This window comes from Poecile atricapillus, unplaced genomic scaffold, assembly GCF_030490865.1.
Source record: "Poecile atricapillus isolate bPoeAtr1 unplaced genomic scaffold, bPoeAtr1.hap1 scaffold_332, whole genome shotgun sequence".
Lineage (NCBI taxonomy): Eukaryota > Metazoa > Chordata > Aves > Passeriformes > Paridae > Poecile > Poecile atricapillus.
Genome location: NW_026709129.1, coordinates 16,922 through 31,647, shown reverse-complemented (window position 1 = coordinate 31,647; position 14,726 = coordinate 16,922). Strand labels below are relative to the sequence as shown.

The 14,726-nt window shown below is 65.4% G+C and overlaps 1 protein-coding gene and 1 long non-coding RNA gene across 2 annotated transcripts; both read right to left on the bottom strand.

The window, feature by feature from the left end:
- Positions 1–674: 674 nt before the first annotated feature.
- On the bottom strand, positions 675–12,619 carry LOC131574456 (sialoadhesin-like). Its single transcript, XM_058828923.1, has 18 exons — positions 12,589–12,619; positions 12,253–12,273; positions 11,934–12,164; positions 11,433–11,699; positions 11,072–11,350; positions 10,414–10,614; positions 8,462–8,483; positions 8,307–8,377; positions 7,930–8,015; positions 6,378–6,493; positions 3,683–3,885; positions 3,364–3,594; positions 2,862–3,128; positions 2,501–2,779; positions 1,738–2,040; positions 1,344–1,418; positions 871–892; positions 675–783 (listed from the first exon to the last, which is right to left on the bottom strand). The coding sequence occupies exons 1-18, from the start codon at positions 12,617–12,619 to the stop codon at positions 675–677; spliced, it is 2,814 nt and encodes a 937-aa protein (XP_058684906.1).
- LOC131574457 (uncharacterized) lies at positions 7,862–10,185 on the bottom strand. The gene is made up of 4 exons (XR_009276509.1): positions 9,934–10,185; positions 8,462–8,483; positions 8,307–8,377; positions 7,862–8,015 (listed from the first exon to the last, which is right to left on the bottom strand). It is a non-coding gene; the product is annotated as an uncharacterized LOC131574457 (long non-coding RNA).
- Positions 12,620–14,726: the final 2,107 nt, after the last annotated feature.

The window sequence follows — 14,726 nt, the reverse complement described above, 5'->3', positions numbered from 1 at the left end:
GAGGGTGGAGTTCAGGGTCAGGGACCAGTAGAAACACACCAAGGGAGAACCCCCCAGGGACTCAAACCCAATCAGAACTCCTGGGCCGCCCTTCACAAGGGGTTTGGGGTGGGACAATGTAACTCTTTGTCTCCTTGAGGCCGCTGCCACATCTATATATCTATATAACTATATATCTATATATCTATATATCGATATATCTGTATATCTGTTATGAACAGCTCAGACCGTGAGTGGGAATCAGTTATAAAAGTTTTAGAGAGAATTAAGTTTTATCTATTATATTTTATTTTATATTATTTTACTTATTTATTTGTCTTTTATTTTATTTATTTATATTTTGTGACTTGAGATTTTTTTATTATTATTATTTATATTTTCCTATTTATTTCTTTCTATTTTCATTTCTATTTATTTATTTATTGAGAACTGAGTTTTATTTATGTATTTATTTGTTTGCCACTTCATTTATTCTATTTAATTTTATTTATTTATTTATTTTCTTTATTGTATGTTTTATTTATTTATTTATTCACTTTAACATTAATTAATTTATTTAACTAATTATTCGATCAATCAAACAATTTCATTAATTGATTTGTTGAGAATATTGAGTTTTATTGATTTTGTTTTTATTGAGAATAAAGAATAAAACTTCCTGCAGGCACGAAGAGTCACAGTTGTTTGTGCAGAGTCTCGTAGATGTCTCTGGGCTCCCAGGGCTGCCCGTGCGGCCCCAGCAGCTCCGAGTAGGTGTCCTGAGGATCCTCGGCCGGGGGGGCCCTGTGGGGATCAGGGGATGTGTGCAGGGGGCTGGGGGGTCCTGGGGGGTCGGGCAGGGGGTTTGGCGTGGCCGGAGCCCGCGCTCACCTTGGCTGCTGCTTCCCGGCACCTGCAAAGGAAAAGTGCAGCGGTGACTTTGGGCTCCCAGGGCTCCCCAGCCCCCCTGGGCAACCCCGATCCCTCCAATCCCCCCGGCTGCCCCCAGCATCCCGGATGGCCCCACAAAGGCCCTGAAGCACCGCACTTCCCCCGGCACCCTGAGCCCCCGAACCCCGAGCCTGGCGGGGAGGGGGAGCCTCCGAATTGCCCCCAAGATCCCCGAGAGAGCCCCCAAGATCCCCGAGAGAGCCCCCAAGATCCCCGAGAGAGCCCCCAAGGTCCCTGAGAGAGCCCCAAGATCCCAGCACGAGCCCCCAGGCCCTCCCCGGCCAGCCCAGGCCGCTGAGCCGAGGCCAGCGGGGGCTCGGCCCCTTCTCCACTCGGGGGCTGTGGCTGCTGCCCTGGGGCCACCCTTCTCTGGGGGCCTCATCCCACCCTGCAGGACCCCCACGCTCACCCACCCGTGCGGAGAAAGGCCACGATGACAGCCGTGAGCAGGAGCACGAACAACACGGAGCCCCCGAGCGCTGCGGCCACTGCTGGGGACAAAGGGGACACAGCGGGCTCAGCCCGAGCTTCTGCACCCCAGAGACCCCACGAGTTCCCCTCCCGTGCTCCGCTCCACTCGTGTCGCTGCCAGGGACAGAGCGGGGCTGGAGCCAGAGCTCTCGGAGCCCCCCAGGAACGCACCGGTGTCCCCGTGTCCCCCCGCTGTCACCTCCAGGGACAAACGCGGCTGTCCCGGAGCCCCAGAGTGTCCCCGAGTGATGCCAGCCGTGCCCTGTCACCTCCGTGTCACCTCTAGGAACAAACGCGGCTGTCCCGGAGCCCCAGAGTGTCCCCGAGTGACGTCACCTGTGTGGCCGTGTCCCCCCGCTGTCACCTCCAGGAGCAGCTCGGGGCTGAGTGCCCGGAACACGCGGTGCCCGTCCTGTCCCAGCTGGTTGGTGGCCACGCACTGGTAGGTGCCCGAATGTGCCAGCCCGACGTGGGCGAGCTCCAGCAGGGGACCCCGGGCCACCTCCCGGCCGTGGCGCAGCCAGGTGAAGGTGACAGGGGCTGAGCCCACCTGCACCGAGCAGCGCAGCCTCACGGGCTCACCTGCGCGCACCTGCTGGCCCAGGGCACCGGGGCTGATGGTGGCATTGGCCACGGGCACTGCGGGGACACGCACGGGGCTGAGGCCAGCGGGAGGGGCGGGGGGCGCGGGGGGATGGGGACGGGGGGTGAGGGGGTGATGGGGGATGTCGTGGGTGGGGGTCCGCACCCAGAGAGAGGAGGGGACAGGGCAGGGGACGGGGACCAAGGAAAGGTTTCTCGGGAGGGCTGGGGAACACGGGGTGGGATCAGGGAAGGGATGGGAGGACACAGGATGGGATCCGGGAACGGAGCAGGAGATCCGGGCGGGGATGGAGAAACCCGAGAAAGGAAACCGGGAGGGGATGGGGACACCAAGTCAGGGCTGGGGGACCCGGGAAGGGACCCGGGAAGGCAAAGGGACAAACGGGAATCGCGTCAGGGAGAGGTGTGGGTCCGCAGACAGTGCTGGGGGTCCCCGGGCAGGGCAGGGGGAGCCGTGCAGGCTGTGGGGGCTCCCCGCGCCCATCCCCGCACTCACCGAGCACCGTGACGCGGAGCGGGGCGCTGCTCTTCCGCACGGCCCCCCCCTGGCTCTGCACCTCGCAGCTGTAATTCCCCGAGCCGGAGAGCCCCAGGGCGGGCAGCAGCAGCTGCGGGGACCCCTGCGGGCCCCCCAGCTCCCGCCCGTCCCGGTAGAAGCGGTGCACGAGGGGGGTGAGGGGCCGCAGGGGGCTGCGGCTGCTGAGGCAGCTGAGGTTCAGGGGGGACCCCGCGAGCAGCTCGGCCGGAGCCTCCAGCACCGGCACCGGGAAGAGCTCTGGCAAGGAGAGGGGAGGGGGATTTGTGAGCCCTGGCCAGGGGCTCTGCGGCTGTCGGGCTGGCGGCTGTGGGCTGCTCACCGTGCACTGTCACTGACACCGCATCCGACTGCACCCACATCCGTGAGGGCCAGAAAATCCACCAGGCCCCGCAGCGGTATTGGCCGCTGTGCTGCAGCCTCAGGGGGGACAGGAACAGCCCGGATCCCGACAGGGATTTCCCCAAATCCTTCTCCCAGTGGTAGAACCGCACCTCGGTGACCGGTTTGTCCCACCGTCTCCGGCAGCGCAGTGTCACCGTGTCCCCCTCCACCAGCGGCCCCGCCGGCACCTGCAGCACCAGGAGCTCTGGGGGACACGAGGGTCCTTTCACAGCCGATGGCACCGGGACCCCCCAGTGGGTCACAGCCAGCACATCCGGGGTCCCCAATGCCAACACGGGGGTCCCCTCGCACTGCGATGCTCTGGGATGTCCCCAGAGCAGGGCACGGGCTCTGCTCACACCAGGGGTGACCCAGCTGCCCCCCCAGAGCTCTCGGGGTCCCCGCGGCTGCCGGGCTGGGGACACCCAAACTCCGCTCACCGTCTGAGACGGTCACGGAGGGGCTGCGCCCGCTGCCGGCTCTGTCACACTCGTAGGTGCCACTCTCGGTGACAGTGATACTCTCGGGTCCCTTCTGCCACCAGATCCGCCCGTCCTTGTACCAGGTGGTGTCCCCGGCGGTCCCCGAGCCCCGGCAGGTCAGTGTCACCCGGTCCCACAGCACCGCCGGCCTCCAGGGCGGCTCCACGAGGAGCTGCGGGCTCGGGGCACCTGCGGGTGACAGGGGACAGCAGCGTGCCAGGGCCAGCGCGGGGCTGGGGACAGCGGCTCGGGGACACGGCATCCCCCGAGGACTCACCAGCGAGGCCGAGGCTCTGGGCTGCAAGGGACAAGGGACACGGCTGGCTGGCGCTGGCAGCGCGGGGACAGCGGCAGCGGGAGCCGGGCTCTGGGGCTGGCCCCGAGCTGGCCCCGTGGCGACTCCGCGGCGGCACCGAGCCCTCGGCGACGGCGACAGCGCGGCCAGCCCGGGCCCAGGCAGGACATGGGGACATCGGGGACCTCCCGGCCATGGGGACAGCGCGGCCACCCCGTGCTGCCACAGGTCACCCCCGACGGCGCCACGGCCACATCCCTGTGTCCCTGTCCCCATGGTCCGGTGATCCTGTGTCCCTGTGCCCCTGTGTCCCTGTGTCCCTGTGTCCCTGTGTCCCTGTGTCCCTGTGTTCCTGTCCCTGTCCCCACAGCTGCCCCAGCCCCAAGGTGCCAAACCCCTCATTCCTGTCCCTCCTCTCCTGTCCCCTCTCCTGTCCCCACGGCCACCCCACGGCCCCGCTCACCTCTTGCTCTGCCTCTGCTGCCCTTGGCGACCTCAGGGGACCCCGCAGCCCCCCTGGGCCCCCTCCCCACCGCTCTCTGCCCCACCCGGGCCCATCCCCGCCCCACTCACCCCACACGAGCAGCGCCACCCTCGCGGCCATGCCGCTGTCCCCGGCCACCCGGCCTGCCTGTCACTCGCTGCCACGGCCACCTGTGCCCTGCCTGGCGGCTCCTGGGCCCAAGAGGAAGGAAGCGCGGTCAGCTCTCGTCCCCACGTGGTGATGGGGCAGGGTGGGGGACAGGGTGGGGACAATGTTCACACATATTTGGGGACAAGCTGGGGACATTACGGGACAGCCTGGGGACGTGGTGGGGGTGGCGTTCCCAGGAGTGGGGGGCTCAGGGCACGGGGGGAAGCGAGGACGGGGCTCCAGGGGAATTGGGGTCTCGGTGCCTGGGGCATTCAGGGATGGGGGTCCTGTGGCTCCGCAGGGATTTTGGCTCATTTGGGATGGGAGTGGCAGGCTTGGGGCTGCAGGGGGAAAAGGGAAGCCTCGGCAATTGGGGTTGTGCGGGAAGGAGCAGCCCCTGGGACGGGATCGAGGTCATGGAGGTCCTGGGCAATGGGGGTGCCGGGATGGGGGTCCCCAGGGAGGAGAGAGCAAGGGAATGGGGCTCCCATGGTTGGGGGGTCCCGGGGCAATGGGGGCTGGGGCTGGGGGGTCTCGGGGCTCTCAGCTCCTTCCGTGGCTGCCTCAGCTTTTGGGGTGACCCGGAGCCCTGCCCAGCCCCCACAGTGTGTTCATGGCCAGGGGACCCCCAGAATTGTCCTGAGAGGCTCTGGGGCTCTGCCCCACCCAGCCCTGCCCTTTCTCCCTGGCTGGCCCTCAGCTCCATGGGATTGTTCCCTGCCTGCTCAGCAGCCCCCCAGCCCCTAAGGAAAGCTTTTCTTGGCCCAGATTTAGGAACTCTCCCCGTTTTTCTCATTCCCACCATGAAACTTCGCTTCCTTCCCATGGATCCTGCTCCCACAAGGAGAGGAAACTCTGTCCATGCTCGGAAGAGCGCCCAGGAATCTCCAGAAATGCCCGTGTGTCCCTCAGGGTGGGATTGCCTGGTAAATGCCCTGCAGCCTGCCCTGAATTCCCGTGCCTGGGCACTCCCTGCTCCTGCTGGGACTGCCCTGCTCCCCAGATCCCCGTGTGCAGCCCCTGCTCGACATTGCCCCACTTTTCCCTCGCTGCCGGTGCCCACAGCCCGATCCCAAACGTTCTTCCCGGCAGCTCGCAAAGGGCTGCAGGTTGTGTTGGAGGAGGAGGGTCCCGCTCAGGCTCTGCAGCAGATCCCTGCGGGGTGACCTGCCTGGGGATGGGGGTCAGGGCCAGGTTTGGGGGGTCCCTGGGGCTCATTGCCAGGCCTGGCTGGGCTGGGGGTCTCAGGGATCCACGGGCATCGCCACCAGGGCCGGGGGGGGCATCAGGTTCTGGGGGTCCACGTGTGCCATCAGCAGGGACCTCAGTGCTCCTGGGGGTCCAAGAGACTCCTGGACATTCCCGGGGGGGGCAGGGGTTTGGGGGGCCCACAGACAGCACCAGCAGGGGCTCAGGGGGCTCAGGGGGCTCAGGGGTCTCACTGCCAGGACCAAGGGGTTCATAGGGATCAGGAGCCCGACAGAGCTGAACAAACACCATTTCTACCGCTTTGACCAAAAAGCTGCATTTTGCTGCCAGTCCTGGGCTCCCCTGGCACTGGTGGGGAGCCAGGGCTGTACTGGGAGCACTGGGAGGGGGATTGCAGAGCCACAGGGCTACTGGGGATGGATGGAATGGGAAACACCCCTGATTTTGGGGTCCCAGAGTCCCGGCACCCCGGATTTCGGGGTCCCAGAATCCCGGCACTCCAGATTTCGGGGTCCTTGTCCCGGCATCCCAGATTTTGGGTCCCAGAGTCCCGGCATCCCAGATTTTGGGGTCCCAGAGTCCCGGGATCCCCGATTTTGGGGTCCCAGAGTCCCGGCATCCCAGATTTCGGGGTCCTTGTCCCGGCATCCCAGATTTTGGGGTCCCAGAGTCCCGGCATCCCAGATTTTGGGGTCTCGGAGTTCTGGCATCCCAGATTTCGGGGTCCCAGAGTCCCGGCACCCCAGATTTCGGGGTCCCAGAGTCCCGGGATCCCAGATTTTGGGGTCCTTGTCCCGGCACCCCAGATTTCGGGGTCTCAGCCCCCCCCGGTACCGATCACCCCCGGACCAGCCGTGCCCCGTGTCCTCGGCGGTTCCCCGCGGCCGGAGTGACCCCTGGGGTGGGGGGTCCAGGGGCTGTCCCCTCCCCACGTCCCCCTCGTGTCCCCGCTGGGGACAAAAAGTGAGGAAAAAGCTCCAGAAAGGGGATGGGGGGGTCGGAATCGATCGCGGAGCCCCCCAAAACCCCCAGGACCCCCTTGGGCTCCCCCCGAACCCAGGAGCACCCCGGGGGGCGCGGGGTTGGCGCAGGGAGGGGTGGCGGGCATTAATTAATTAATGGATTATTAATTAATTGAATTTATTACAAAAACACGAGAAGGAAAAGGTGAAAATTCCTTCTGGAGCCTCCCGCTCCGGGGCTGCGGGGGGGGCTCTGCCCCACCGGGACCCCCGAGTGTCCCCCGAGTGTCCCCTCGAGATGTCCCCACGGTGTCCCCCCCGGCATGTCCCCCCGAGTGTCCCCACGGTGTCCCCCCGGGATGTCCCCCCGAGTGTCCCCCCGGGATGTCCCCCCGAGTGTCCCCCCGAGTGTCCCCCCCATGTCCCCACGGTGTCCCCCGGGATGTCCCCACGGTGTCCCCACGGTGTCCCCCCGGGATGTCCCCAGCTCCCCCCGAGTGTCCCTCCGGGATGTCCCCAGCTCCCCCCGAGCGTCCCCCCGGGATGTCCCCAGCTCCCCCCGAGTGTCCCTCCGGGATGTCCCCAGATCCCCCCGAGTGTCCCCGGCTCCCCCGGCAGCTCCCGGCGGCCGCTCTGGGGCGCTCCGGGAGGAGTTCGGGATTGTCCCAAATCCCCGCGGCTCGGGGGACACGGGGAGGGGACAGCGACACGGGGAGGGGACAGCGACACGGGGAGGGGACAGGGACATGGGGAGGGGACAGCGACACGGGGAAGGGACAGGGACAGGGACAGGGACACGGGGAGGGGACAGGGACATGGGGAGGGGACAGGGACAGCTCCTGGTGGCCACAGGGAGGGGACAGAGCCACGCAGAGGGGCAGGGACAGGGACGGGTCCTGGTGGCCACGGGGAGGGGACAGGGACACGGGGAGGGGACAGGGCCAGGTCCTGATGGCCACAGGGAGGGGACAGGGCCAGGTCCTGGTGGCCACACGGAGGGGACAGAGACGGATCCTGGTGGTCACAAGGAGGAAACAGGGCCAGGTCCTGGTGGCCACGGGGAGGGGACAGAGCCACGCAGAGGCGACAGGGACATGGACAAGTCCCGGTGGCCACGGGCAGGGTGGGCACCCACAAGACGAGGGGACAAACGTGTGTGAGTGTCCCCAGTGTCCCCAGTGCCACCCAGTGTCACAGGACATTCTCCTGGATGTCACCGCTGTCCCCTGGGTGGCATCTGAGGACCTGGCAGCTCCCTGAGGGGTGGCACTTGGGGACCAGTGCCACCCCCGAGTTCCACCCCCGAGTGCCACCCCCGAGTGCCACCCAGTGTCACAGGACATTCTCCTGGATGTCACCGCTGTCCCCTGGGTGGCATCAGGGGACCTAGTGCCACCCCCGAGTGCCACCCGGTGTCACAGCACGTTCTCGTAGTCACCGCTGTCCCCTGGGTGCCACTGAGGTCCTGGCAGCTCCGCGTAGATCACCTGGGGGGTGGCACTTGGGGACCCTACAGGAGACACCGCTGCCACCCAAGGGTGCCACGTCCCTGTCCCCAACCCCTCACTTATCCCCTGTCCCCTGGGTGGCATTTGGGGACCCTGTGCCACACCCGGTGCCACCCGGTGCCATCCCAGTGTCACCCAGTGTCACCCCCAGTGTCACATCACATTCTCCTCGATGTCACCGCTGTCCCCTGGGTGGCATTTGGGGACCTGGCAGCTCCCTGGGGGTGGCATTTGGGGACCGAGTGCCACCCCCGGTGCCACCCGCGGTGTCCCTGTCCCCAGGCCACACTCACCCGCTGCCCTCTCGGTGGGCACCACGCGGGTGTAGAGCACCTCCCCCTCCTCGGGGGACAGCGGGGGGGTCCTGTGGGGACAGGGGGGACAATGGGGTGGCCTCAAGGAGGGATTTGGGGACATGGGGACACCCCCGGGCCCCTCCCCCACTCACCTGTCCTGGGGCGTCCTGGGGGCTGCGAGGGAAAGGGGGGGGTGACAATGGGGTGACAGTGGGGTGACAATGGGGTGACAATGGGGTGACAGTGGGGTGACAGTGGGGTGACAGTGGGGTGACAATGAGGTGACAATGGGGGTGACAATGAGGTGACAGTGAGGTGACAATGGGGTGACAATGGAGTGACAATGGGGTGACAGTGGGGTGACAATGGGGTGACAATGGGGTGACAATGGGGTGACAGTGGGGTGACATGGAGGTGACAATGGGGTGACAGTGGGGTGACAGTGGGGTGACATGGAGGTGACAATGGGGTGACAATGGGGTGACAGTGAGGTGACAATGGGGTGACAATGGGGTGACAATGGGGTGACAGTGGGGTGACAATGGGGTGACAATGAGATGACAATGGGGTGACAGTGGGGTGACAATGGGGTGACAATGGGGTGACAATGGGGTGACAATGGGGTGACAATGGGGTGACGGGGGGTGACAATGGGGTGACAGTGGGGTGACAATGGGGTGACAATGGGGTGACAATGAGGTGACAATGGGGTGACAGTGGGGTGACAATGGGGTGACAGTGGGGTGACAATGGGGTGACAGTAGGGTGACAATGGGGTGACAATGGGGTGACAATGGGGTGACAGTAGGGTGACAGTGGGGTGACAATGGGGTGACAATGGGGTGACAATGGGGTGACAATGAGGTGACAATAGGGTGACAATGGGGTGACAATGGGGTGACAATGGGGTGACAATGAGGTGACAGTGGGGTGACAATGGGTGACAATGGGGTGACAATGGGGTGACAATGGGGTGACAATGGGGTCACCGGGGTTGGGATCCCCCCAGGGGACCCCTGAGAACCCCCCAAGCACCACCAAAAAAACCCCAAAATGCCAAAAAAATCCTTGAAATCCCAACCCCACAGGGACCCCAAAAACACCCTCGGGACCCCAAAACACCCACAGGGACCCCAAAAACACCCACAGGGACCCCAAAACACCCACAGGACCCCAAAAACACCCTCGGGACCCCAAAACACCCACGGGACCCCGAATCCTCCCAGACAACCCAAAAAAAAACCCCCAAAAATTAAAAAAAAAAAACCCAAAACGTAAAATCTCAACACTCCGTGACCCCAAAATCTGCCCAGGACCCCAAACCCCACCAGGAGCCCCCCCAAAAAGCTCAATAGCCACAAAAAGGCGAAAAAAAAAACCCCAAAATCCTTGAAATCCCAACAGTCCCGTGGGCCCCAAAACACCCACGGGACCCCTGAACCCCCCGAGACCCCCCGAGACCCCCCGAGACCCCCCAGAGCCCCCGAAATCCTCCTGGGATGCCCCAGGGAGCCCCCTGAGATGCCCCAAAAATGTCCCCGAATCCCCCGGGAGCCTCAATTCAGGGTCTGCGGGGGTGTCCCCTCATCTGGGGACCCCCCTGTGCCCCCCCATTGTCACCCACCCCGGCGGTGGCACCGGTGCCACCCCACGATGGCACCGAGGAGGAGGAGCAGGGACAGGAGGGACCCCCCAACCGCTGCGGCCACTGCTGGGGACAAAGGGGACACTTTGGGGGTCACCCGGGGTGACCAGGGACACCGAGTGATGCCAGCCGTGTCCTGTCACCTCCGTGTCACCTCCAGGGACAAACCCAGCTGTCCTGGACACCCAGTGACGTCACCTGTGTCCCCCCGCTGTCACCTCCAGGGACAAACGCGGCTGTCCCGGAGCCCCAAAGTGTCCCCGAGTGATGCCAGCCGTGCCTGTCACCTCCGTGTCACCTCCAGGGACAAACACGGCTGTCCCGGAGCCCCAACAGTGTCCCCGAGGGACATTGCCTGTGTCCCCGTGTCCCCCCGCTGTCACCTCCCGGAGCAGCTCGGGGCTGAGTGCCCGGAACACGCGGTGCCCGTCCTGTCCCAGCTGGTTGGTGGCCACGCACTTTGGTAGGTGCCCGAATGTGCCAGCCCGACGTGGGCGAGCTCCAGCAGGGGACCCCGGGCCACCTCCCGGCCGTGGCGCAGCCAGGTGAAGGTGACAGGGGCTGAGCCCACCTGCACCGAGCAGCGCAGCCTCACGGGCTCACCTGCGCGCACCTGCTGGCCCAGGGCACCGGGGCTGATGGTGGCATTGGCCACGGGCACTGCGGGGACACGCACGGGGCTGAGGCCAGCGGGAGGGGCGGGGGGCGCGGGGGGATGGGGACGGGGGGTGAGGGGGTGATGGGGGATGGCGGGGGTGGGGGTCCGCACCCAGAGAGAGGAGGGACAGGGCAGGGGAGGGGAGGAGGGGGGGTCCAGGAAAGGTTTCTGGGGAGGGATGGGGGATCCGGGAAGGGATGGGGGGACCCGGGGTGGGATCGGGGAACGGAGCAGGAGATCCGGGCGGGGATGGGGGGAACCCGAGAAAAGAAAGCGGGTGGTGATGGGACACCAAGTCAGGGCTGGGGGACCCGGGAAGGGACCCGGGAAGGGGAAGGGGAGACCCGGGAATCGCGTCAGGGAGGGCTGTGGGTCCGCAGACAGTGCTGGGGGTCCCCGGGCAGGGCAGGGGGAGCCGTGCAGGCTGTGGGGGCTCCCCGCGCCCATCCCCGCACTCACCGAGCACCGTGACGCGGAGCGGGGCGCTGCTCTTCCGCACGGCCCCCCCCTGGCTCTGCACCTCGCAGCTGTAATTCCCCGAGCCGGAGAGCCCCAGGGCGGGCAGCAGCAGCTGCGGGGACCCCTGCGGGCCCCCCAGCTCCCGCCCGTCCCGGTAGAAGCGGTGCACGAGGGGGGTGAGGGGCCGCAGGGGGCTGCGGCTGCTGAGGCAGCTGAGGTTCAGGGGGGACCCCGCGAGCAGCTCGGCCGGAGCCTCCAGCACCGGCACCGGGAAGAGCTCTGGCAAGGAGAGGGGAGGGGGATTTGTGAGCCCTGGCCAGGGGCTCTGCGGCTGTCGGGCTGGCGGCTGTGGGCTGCTCACCGTGCACTGTCACTGACACCGGCTCCGACCGCACCCATATCCGTGAGGACCGGGATCTCCACCGGGCCCCGCAGCGGTATTGGCCGCTGTGCTGCAGCGTCAGGGGGGACAGGGACAGCTCGGACCCCCGCAGGGATTTCCCCAAATCCTCCTCCCAGTGGTAGAACCGCACCCCGATGACCGGGTCGTCCAGCCAGCTCCGGCAGCGCAGTGTCACCGTGTCCCCCTCCACCAGCGGCCCCGCCGTCACCTGCAGCACCAGCTGCTCTGGGGGACAGGAGGGTCCTGTCACAACCGATGGCACCGGGACCCCCAGTGGGTCACAGCCAGCGCACCCGGGGTCCCCAATGCCAACACGGGGGTCCCCTCGCACTGCGATGCTCTGGGATGTCCCCAGAGCAGGGCACGGGCTCTGCTCACACCAGGGGTGACCCAGCTGCCCCCCCAGAGCTCTCGGGGTCCCCGCGGCTGCCGGGCTGGGGACACCCAAACCCCGCTCACCGTCTGAGACGGTCACGGAGGGGCTGCGCCCGGTGCCGGCTCTGTCACACTCGTAGGTGCCACTCCAGGTGACATTGACACTCTCGGGTCCCTTCTGCCGCCACCGCCGCCCGTCCTTGTACCAGGTGGTGTCCCCGGCGGTCCCCCAGCCCCGGCAGGTCAGTGTCACCCGGTCCCACAGCACCGCCGGCCTCCAGGGCGGCTGCACGAGGAGCTGCGGGCTCGGGGCACCTGCGGGTGACAGGGGACAGCAGCGTGCCAGGGCCAGCGCGGGGCTGGGGACAGCGGCGCGGGGACACGGCATCCCCCGAGGACTCACCAGCGAGGCCGAGGCTCTGGGCTGCAAGGGACAAGGGACACGGCTGGCTGGCGGTGTCCCTGTGTCCCTGTGTCTCTGTGTCCCTGTGTCCCTGTGTCCCTGTCCCTGTGTTCCTGTCCCTGTGTCCACACAGCTGCCCCAGCCCCAAGGTGCCAAACCCCTCATTCCTGTCCCTCCTCTCCTGTCCCCTCTCCTGTCCCCACGGCCACCCCACGGCCCCGCTCACCTCTTGCTCTGCCTCTGCTGCCCTTGGCGACCTCAGGGGACCCCGCAGCCCCCCTGGGCCCCCTCCCCACCGCTCTCTGCCCCACCCGGGCCCATCCCCGCCCCACTCACCCCACACGAGCAGCGCCACCCTCGCGGCCATGCCGCTGGCCCCGGCCACCCGGCCTGCCTGTCACTCGCTGCCACGGCCACCTGTGCCCTGCCTGGCGGCTCCTGGGCCGAAGAGGAAGGAAGCGCGGTCAGCTCTCGTCCCCACGTGGGGCTGGGACAGACTGGGGGCAGGGTGGGGACACGGTTGTGGACACAGCTGGGGACTTGGAGGGGGTCGCTGGGACATGGGGGTCGCAGCGCTCGGGGGCTCCAGGGATGTGGGGAGCCAAGGAGGGATTTCCAGGGAGGCTCCCCGGGATCCTGGAGAATCGGGGTCCCCATGGGTGGGGAGGATCACGGATGGGGGTCCCAGGGGAATTTGGGCTGCAGGGATTTGGGGATTTGAGGCAGGTCCCGGGGATGGGGGGTCCTGGGGAGCCCATGGGATGGGATTAAGGGGAGGGGAGTGCTGGGCAATGGGAAACCGACATCCAGGGACGGGGGTCCCCAGGAGCGAGAATGAGAAGCCAGGGTTGGGGTCCCGGGGGAATGGGGGTCTCGGGGTGGGCAGTGCCTGGGTAGACACGGGGGTCGCAGCTCCATCCCCGGCTGCCTCAGATTTCGGGGTGTGGCTGACAAAAGCAGAACCTCCGTTGTGTTGGTGGTCTGGGATTCTCTTTATTTCTATTTGTTCTTATTTTCCTCACTTTTTGTAAACTCCCCATCCCAGTTTGCGTGGCTCATCGATGCCCAGGAGCACCTGAGCAGGAAAGGGCTTGAGTGAACCCTGGGGAGGGGGGAAGGGGCGTGGGGAGGCTTTGGGGGATGGGGGTGCCTCCAAAACTTCCACTTTTGTTTTTCCCTGAACAAAAATGGAAGAGCTTTGTGCTGAGAGTCGGATGGGAAAGGGGAGGGGCGGGTTCTGCCCTGTGGAGGAAAACCAGGGGTGTCCTGTCCTGGCAGCTCCGTGTCAGGGGGTGACAAATCCTGGGGGAGCCCAGTCTGGGGGTGACACAACCTGGGGTGAGCCCTGTCCTGGGGGTGACACATCCTGGTGGAGCCCTGTCCTGGGGGTGACCACATCCTGAGGGAGCCCAGTCCTGGGGGGTGACAAAATCCTGGGGGAGCCCAGGTCCTTGGGGGAGTCACATCCTGGGGGAGCCAGTCCTGGGGGTGACACAACCTGGCCGTGGGGGTCCTGGGGATGGAGGTTCCAGAATGGGTCCAGGGGTGGCACATCTGGGGACCCCTGTAAATCCAAGTGGTGGGCTCAGCCGTGCCCAAGCCCCACTGCACAGGGATGGGCCCTGGGCCCAGCACCTCAGGCTGCCCCCGCCCCCATTGGCTTTGCTTCTCGCAGCTTTAGCGCTGCTGCAGAGGTGACAATTCTGCGGGGGAATGGTTTGTGCTTTGCTCAGCCTGCGAGAAGCACAAAGGTAAAAGCGAGGCCGCGCAGAGGCTGTGGCGGGGCTGGGATGGTTTGCAGAGCGGGGCTGGCTGCAAACCCCCCTGCAGGGGCAGCTGCGAGGGAAGCAGCGCGGAAATGCAGCCCTGGAGCATTTTGGGCGTGTGGCCGAGGGGCTGAGAGAGCCCCACAAGTGCTGCAAAGCCCCCCAGGGATCTGCTGCAGAGCCTGAGCGGGACCCTCCCTCCTCCAAACACAACCTGCAGCCCTTTGCGAGCTGCCGGGAAGAACGTTTGGGATCGGGCTGTGGGCACCGGCAGCGAGGGGAAAAGTGGGGCAATGTCGAGCAGGGGCTGACACACGGGGATCTGGGGAGCAGGGCAGTCCCAGCAGGAGCAGGGAGTGGCCAGGCACGGGAATTCCTGGGCAGGCTGCAGGGCATTTACCAGGCAATCCCACCTGAGGGACACACGGGCATTCCTGGAGATTCCTGGGCGCTCTTCCGAGCATGGACAGAGTTTCCTCTCCTTGTGGGAGCAGGATCCATGGGAAGGAAGCAAAGTTTCATGGTGGGAATGAGAAAAAACGGGGAGAGTTCCTAAATCTGGGGCCAGGAAAAGCTTTCCTTAGGGGCTGGGGGCTGCTGAGCAGGCAGGGAACAATCCATGGAGCTGAGGGCCAGCCAGGGAGAAAGGGCAGGGCTGGGTTGGGGCAGAGCCCCAGAGCCTCTCAGGACAATTCTGGGGGTCCCCTG

Coding starts and splice junctions, on each gene's coding strand:
- LOC131574456 (XM_058828923.1), bottom strand. CDS start 12,619: ATGGCCGCGAGGGTGGCGCTGCTCGTGTGGG. Junction 8,378..8,461: donor CCCAGGACGCCCCAGGACAG/GTGAGTGGGGGA, acceptor CTGTCCCCACAG/GACCCCCCCGCTGTCCCCCG. Junction 2,041..2,500: donor GCTCCGCGTCACGGTGCTCG/GTGAGTGCGGGG, acceptor GTGTCCCCGCAG/TGCCCGTGGCCAATGCCACC.